This window comes from Melopsittacus undulatus, chromosome 18 (assembly GCF_012275295.1).
Source record: "Melopsittacus undulatus isolate bMelUnd1 chromosome 18, bMelUnd1.mat.Z, whole genome shotgun sequence".
NCBI classification, from domain to species: domain Eukaryota; kingdom Metazoa; phylum Chordata; class Aves; order Psittaciformes; family Psittaculidae; genus Melopsittacus; species Melopsittacus undulatus.
Window position 1 is genome coordinate 2,104,650 of NC_047544.1, and position 7,165 is coordinate 2,111,814.

The following is a 7,165-nucleotide window of genomic DNA, read 5'->3' on the forward strand; positions in this document are numbered from 1 at the left end:
CAAGTGGCTGTGATCTCTCTGCTGGCTTAGGGACAGCTTTTAGGTTGGACAAATCCAACTCTTCCCATAATGGGCTCACGGGTTGTTTTAATGTCCTTGTTTAAAAGCAGCAATGACCCTGGCACAGACTCCAATCTGCCTTTTCCCAACGTATATTTTGCATCCCGACCTGTCCAGGTTACGCTTCAATGTCCAAACCCCAACACCAGCATCCTCCACTCATAGCCCTGATGTGCAGCCCGAGCTCAGAAACACCACAGGGATGATCCCACACTTCCTGCATTACATTCCCAACTTTCCTCGTTTATTCCCTCCCACTGGTGTACAATACAGGGCTGGGTTCAGACAGGAGATGGTGCTGTTCGCTCAGTGATGCCTCTAATCCCCGACATGGGATCTGATGCAGGGACGAAATCCAACCTGGATGGGGTTTTAGCCACTTACTTTGCATTTTAAGCCTCCAAATAACACTATTTCTCCCCCAGCTCGCTGCAAACTCACTGCCCATTTTTGGGCACCCAAAATCCCCTTTTTTTCCAGTGAGGAAAAGGTGTTTGTGGGGATGAGGGATGCAAAGTGCCCTGGGATGCACATTTCGGAGGGGAGCATAAAAGAGGGCTCCAGGGTTATTGGATCCAACCATCCTTAAAGGACATGAGGACGTGGACCATGTCCTGCTTGAGTGCTTCCAGAGCCAGGAAGGGGCTGGGGGCTGGAACTGGAGGAGCTTTAACTTCCCTTTCAACCCAAACCAGTCTGGGAGTTAATGATCTATGAGAGCTCTAGCTCTCTGTTATGGACCTTTTAGGGTTTCCTCTTAGCGAGCAAGCCGCTTGCACACAGGAAAAACAATCTATTTAGTGCTGAATGTTCCTTTTCCCTTCTTTTTTGGCCAAAAGTATGTAAAAGAGTCACATCTGGGGATTACCTGTGATGCCGCTTAAAGACCCACTTCTTCAGCATCCTTGTGGGCAATAAATCACATCCTGCATAGGCTCAAACCAAACAGGTCTAAGACTTAGTCTTGAGCTTAAAATTGAAGCTGAAGGGTCCAAACTCTTCCACCCTTCTAATTTCTAACCCATAGTCTAGATAGATAGTCATAGATGACCATATCTATGACCATAGATGGTCCTAGATAGTAATCTAATGGTGATGCTGGTTTAGGTACCAAGGAGATAGGGGATTCTGGCAGTGCTAAGTAGGGCTTGAGGCTTCACATGAAGTAGGTTGGGCTTAATGCCATGAAACAGCACATGTAAAAACTTCTTTATTCGACACAAAATAGATGGGGTAAATACAAGGAATAAATGTGGGTTGGCTTTCTATGGGGAGAAGAAGCCCCTGGCCCCAACCAGAGCATTGGCTTTAGTGGAAACCATTTATTGGGTGATAGCGATAGCATTAGTAGGAGCAGGGGAGGAGAAAGTTAACTGAAATGGTGGGATTTAGGCCAAATCTGGTGCTGAAAGGGAACAAAAGCTCCCACAAACAGGGTGAAAAATGCTGCTTCTGTCCATAGGGAGGGCCGGGAGCTGTTTGCATGAAGGAGGCTGACGTGTGTCTTGGCTTTATCCGTTTTAATTGGTACCAGACGTGGAACACTTAGAAAAGTATCAGAAGAGCACATTTCAGACATGCACTAGGATGGGATTACAAAACATCCGCGTATCACAAAGTCCGCGTTTACCCCAAAGCCCTGCTTTTCTGGTGAATACCCCCAAAAGATTCCTTTCCTCTCTATTTATATATAGATATCTATTCATTTAGCTTACACCGAGGCGAAAAGTGAGTTAGGATGGTGCCATTCAGTGCCCTGCAGAAAAATACACGAGAGATGCTCAATAGAACTCGGGGTGATGGCTTTGACAAGCGCAACTTTATGGATGCTACAGGTTCTATGCAACCCAGCATCGACCTAAACACCAAAAGCAGGAATTTTACCCACAAATTACTTGCAGAATGTGGGTTTTTTATGTATCTCCCATCCCAGGCTTGGTTTTCCCAATGCTGTTTGCTGTAGCCATGTGATTTAGCTGATTTATGCCTCTTGCTATGTGCTTAACCCCCCTAAACATCCTTTTTGCTGTGTTATAACATCCTTTAGGTCAAGGTACCGAAGTGTGAGTGTGACTTGTCACCTATAGCACATCCACAATAGCTTTATCTTGGGCTGTACCACAGCAAGTGTTCCCACTTTGAGGCTTTTAGGGCACATTCAGCAGCACTTTTTGCCTTTAGACAGGCTAAGAAAGACAGTGAGGCTCAACCAAAAGCAAAGCGGTGCTGGAGGGGGTCAACCAAAAGCTGGCCAAGGGTTTTAGCCTTGCTGTGGAGGAAAACAACCAAAAATCACTTTATTTCTGTGTGTTGCTGCAGGGGTATTTGCAGCATGCAAGGTGCGGAGCGGGCAGGTCTGTATGTACATAAGGAATAGTGGGGTTTGGGATTAAAAGGGTGGGAATTGCAACCTGGTAGCTTGTTGCTTGAAAACCCCAGAGCTGACCCTCTTAAACCCGCTATGGGGTATGGATGGGTGCAACACCACGGGTGCCTGAGGGAAAGGGGTCTTGATGGCAGCGGGATTAAGGGATTAGATAAAACCCTGCTTGATAGCAAAGAGGATCTTCGGAAGCGCCCTTGCAGAGATGCCAAGGACCGGGTGAGCTCCTCTCTGCCCAGCCCTCTCAGGATGGCCCTGAGGAAGAGGAGGTGGTGAAGGCCTTTTCTTTGGGCATCCAGCTCCATCACTGTCCTGCCACACCAGGGTGGAGAAGGAAAGCTTCCTCCAGTCACCTAAACTGGAGGCAATGGGGAGAGTTGGTGCCCGTGTGCCCTGAGGGCTCTTCATCAAAGATGACCTTAAGCAAGAATAGGGGAGTTCGGGGGTCCCCAAAGGGACACGGGTGACATCTGGAAGCCGCGGGGTGCATCAGTGCATGACGAAGAGGGCGAGGAGGAGGAGGGCAGCAAGGGAGGCATCGGCAAGGTGCAGCCGGATGCCGGAGGCCAGGAGGTACTCGCGGTACTGCTGGACGCACATCTCCCGGATCACCTTGGTCACCACCTTGGTCTCCAGCTCTGCTTCCGTCTGGTTGGTGGCTGACGCAGCCTCTGAGGTGTTCTTCTTCACAGCGGGTCCAATGTTGTACTCGGTCACCGTGATGTTGAAACAGTCGGCGACAAAGACATCCTGCGACACGGGGCTCCTGTAATCCCGGTAGTAAACCTGGTTGGGGTAACGCGCCGAGTTCTCGTTCCACCACCGGTACTCATCGGGGCTATCGAAGCGATACTGCATCCCCGACATGACCCGTCCCATGGCATAGCCCCCCAGCCCTCCCACCACAGCACCGGCTGCCGCCGCCCCGGCCACGTGCTTGAGGTTGGTCTTGGATTTGGGGGGTTTCCATGGCTTTTGGTTGTAGTAGCTTCCGCCGCTCGATGGGTTGTAACCCTGGCCCCAGCCCTGGTTGTGGGGGTAGCCGGGGTTGTGGGGGTACCCTGGGTTGTGGGGGTAGCCCGGGTTATGGGGGTAGCCTGGGTTATGGGGGTAGCCCGGGTTATGGGGGTAGCTGGGCTGCCGGGGGTAGCTGGGCTGGCGATGGCTCCCAGTGCCCCAACCACCACCACTGGGTTTCGTTTTGCCCTTCTTGGAGAAGGCAACGTCGGTCCAGGAGCCGAGGAGCAGGAACACCAGGTAGGAGGTGATGAGGAGCCTGGCCATGGCTGTGGACACAAGGACAGGCAGTGTTACAGGCAGGAGGCAGAGGCCCTCCTGTGAGCATCACAGGCTGGAGGCTCCCTTGCTTGTGCTTCATATAAAACACACATTGTTCCATGTAATCCAGTTGTAGGATAAAGAGCTTTGCATTTAAATGTGTATTTAACATCCCCAACCACCTTTGGTTTTATATATATAGTAAAGTATTATATATATAAAATATATCTACAATACTTTACATATATATATTTATAATGTTATAAATATACATCTTTATATAATATATATTATATAAGGTATTATATATTATCACAGAATGGTTTGGCTTGGCAAGGACCTTAAGATCATCCAGGTGCAACCCCTACCACAAGCAGGGACACGTCAAACTAGAGCAGGTTGCTCCAAGCCCTGTCCAACCTGGCCTTGAACACTGCCAGGGATGGGGCATTCACACACACATAAACACACATATATATATATGTATGTATATATCTCCCCAACCTCCCAACACATCCTCTCCTAGCAATGACAGTTTTAAAGTAGCAAAAGAAAAGCTTTTGGGAGAAATGCTTCACTTGGTTGAGAGGCAAAAAGTCCACTTATTAAATCCTAAATCTTCAACAAACTATTAAACCCTAAGCTTCAATCCTGCTCTATCCAATTGGATAACTGAGATTTCTGTTGCCTATGAACAGATTCATCCTAACCTCCAAGCTTTAGGGTGCCGCAAGGAAGGCAGCCCCAGCTTTGCCTTGGAGGGTTGTTCTTTTGTTCCCTAAAGAATGAAATCCAGCATGTTTTCCCCAAATCCCTGTTTATGTGTAACAGACCTTAACCAAAGAACAGCAGGTTTTGAGTTTAATGTGCTTACAAATACATGCTTACTCAGCGTTTTGCTGCTGGCATCCCACGGGCATGCCAGGCATCTCCCACATTAGCTGGTGGGCTGACAAGGATGCAATCCAATTTCAATGAGTCTTTTCTCTCCCTGGGAATAATCCTGCCTGTATAATTCACACCAGGTCTGCAAATCCTTTGGAAGCACCTTTGGAAAATACCTCCCAAGCTGCAAATTCCCTTCAGATTCCTCCCCACCACACCAAGGAGCATTGAATTACTCTTACCCTCATGTTTAATATGTGAGTCCAGTGATAGCAAAGGGGTTTTCTGTCCTGTCTGAGGCTGAGCAACCACTTATAAACCCTCCTGTGCATGCCAGGATGCTGAGTATGGAGAGCAAAGCATTCCCAGGATAGTGCGGGTTGGCATTTTGCAGCATCCTTGGATGCTTCCGATGCGCTTCTGGCTCATGTTACAGCACAAGACAATTAAGGCTTGGGTCCTGAGTGGGGTTTTGTCAGTAACTAATGGACCAGCTTCTTGAAGAGTCACCACTCAACCCAGAGATGAGTTTGATGCGGATAAGAGGGGATGGTCTCTTGTGAGATACTGCCTTTAACAGCATAAACAGGCAGAACATTAAGCCAGAGATCCTTTTGTTGCACCTTTGCTATGGTTTTATGGTCCCTAAAAAGCAAATTATTGCCTTCAGATAAAACCCCAAAAAATCTGGTCTTATGTCAGGAAATGCTTGAATGAGGGTCCTTTAATGTCAGTGTTCTGATTGGGTTCGTTAGCAAGAGGTTTAATTAAAAGAGCATCATCCCTTGTGATGGGGAGGAAAGCCAGGCTTGTGCTGCCTGCTCATAGGAGTTCTGGTTGCAAAACCCACCCACTTCCAAGCAGGTTTTCTGTTCCTGTCTCCCTACAGCAACCACTCATCGGGAGCCAGGATGGCAAAAACTGGGATGGGCAAAGGCTTTTTGGGCCCTCACCAAAAAAACAGGGAATGGGGGGAGGAAAAGCAGGAAATTGGCCATTTTTGCCATATTTTTTACTCCCTGCAATGAGTAAGGGGAAAAAATGAACCTCTGGATGGAAACAGGTTATGGCAAAGCCCTGGAGGGTATTCCAAGCCTGGCAGCACTAACCTGCTCCTCTAATTGCCTTTATAGAGATGAGCCCTGATGAACAGGGCAAAGGCTCATTTGGGTTTGCACTGCTAATGACTGCGCTGAGCTTTGCCCTGGCTACGTGTGGTCACTTATACAACCCCTCTGTGCACGATGGGGTACCAGGGAGCTCTTTCCTCGGGCTCAGAGCTCGGTATTTACAGTGTGATCATTGTATTACTGTTGAATTCCATTATCAAATGGCTTCGCAGGGTGTTTTTCCCCATCTCTTTTTACCTTTCCTCCCCGATTTTCCCCTCTCTCTGCAACGAGGAATTGATTCAGGTGATTGATACGGGAGCGATTTACACCTCGGAGCAACAGAGGAAGCTCAGAGCTGCTTCAGGGCAGAGAGGGAAGCGGAAAATGGAGGATGAGAGGAGCGATCGCAAGCAGCAATTATGTGCGCAGGGCTGGCAAGGAGGAGGTTTGGGGTTGGGAGTGGAAAACCGACACCCTGGTGCCAAAATAACAGCGGAAATAACCTTGTTAAGGTGCTCGGGGTGGGGGGAGAAAAGAAGGGAAGGTGGGAAGATGCTCGGGAATGGGGGCATCCAGACCCTCATGGTGATGCTGAGAAGCTCCGGGCTTATGGGGGGTGGGAAACCAGCGCTGGGGCTATGGGGAAGGGGGGGGGATGCAGGCTGGCACATTTCTAGGGTGTAAAAATCCCCGTCCTTTTGTTATTTAACCCCCTAATAATGGGAATGGTCCTGGGCAAGTGGGAGCCATAGGAAAGAACAAACCCCTCTAATAGGTCTGGGGAAGGGAGCAAGAAGCGAGGTCTCACCAGCGTCAGCTTTGAATCAGTAAACAAGCCCCAGCATTGCTCCATCTGTTAAGGAGGACGCTGCCTTCAGAGCTGGAAATGCCTATTTGTAGGGAGAGGAGGCAGTCCCCGTTCCCTGCGGTGCTGCTCGGGGTTAAACCTCCCTCACCTCTGGGTTTATCCCACCCAAAGCCCCCGTTTCCCCGCACTCACCGGCTACGAGCCCGTTGCTTGCTCGGTTCGAGGTGATTCAGCCTCAGCCACAGAGCTACGGGGAGGAATAAATAGGGAGAGGGAGGAGCTGGCTTCTGCGCAGCGCTGCACGGCCCGGCCAGCATCCAGCCGCCTTCCATAGGGAATAGCGCAGCTGGCACTGGGGTTCAGCTCACATCAGCCCTCCCGGCAAGTATGGGCAGGGGAGGCAATGACTGGGAAACGGGAAACCACTTGGATGGTTTATCCAAGGAATATCAATGGGATCAGGAGGGTTTGGGGGGGGTTGGAAGTCTCTGGGCTGAGGGTTTGGGAGAGGAGAGGATGCGGTTGGCAACTGCAGCTCCAAATCTGTTATGCTGGGAAATAGATGCTCTGTGTGTTGATGGATAGGAAATTCAACCATATTAGGAAGTTCAGCCATACAGGGGAAAGGATGGATCTGCC

General features: G+C 49.5%; 1 protein-coding gene across 1 annotated transcript; it reads right to left on the reverse strand.

Moving 5' to 3' along the window:
• Window positions 1-1,257: 1,257 nt before the first annotated feature.
• Window positions 1,258-6,959, reverse strand: PRNP (prion protein (Kanno blood group)). The gene is made up of 2 exons (XM_034070566.1): window positions 6,719-6,959; window positions 1,258-3,729 (listed from the first exon to the last, which is right to left on the reverse strand). The coding sequence occupies exon 2, from the start codon at window positions 3,725-3,727 to the stop codon at window positions 2,933-2,935; it is 795 nt and encodes a 264-aa protein (XP_033926457.1). The 5' UTR covers window positions 3,728-3,729; window positions 6,719-6,959; the 3' UTR covers window positions 1,258-2,932.
• Window positions 6,960-7,165: the final 206 nt, after the last annotated feature.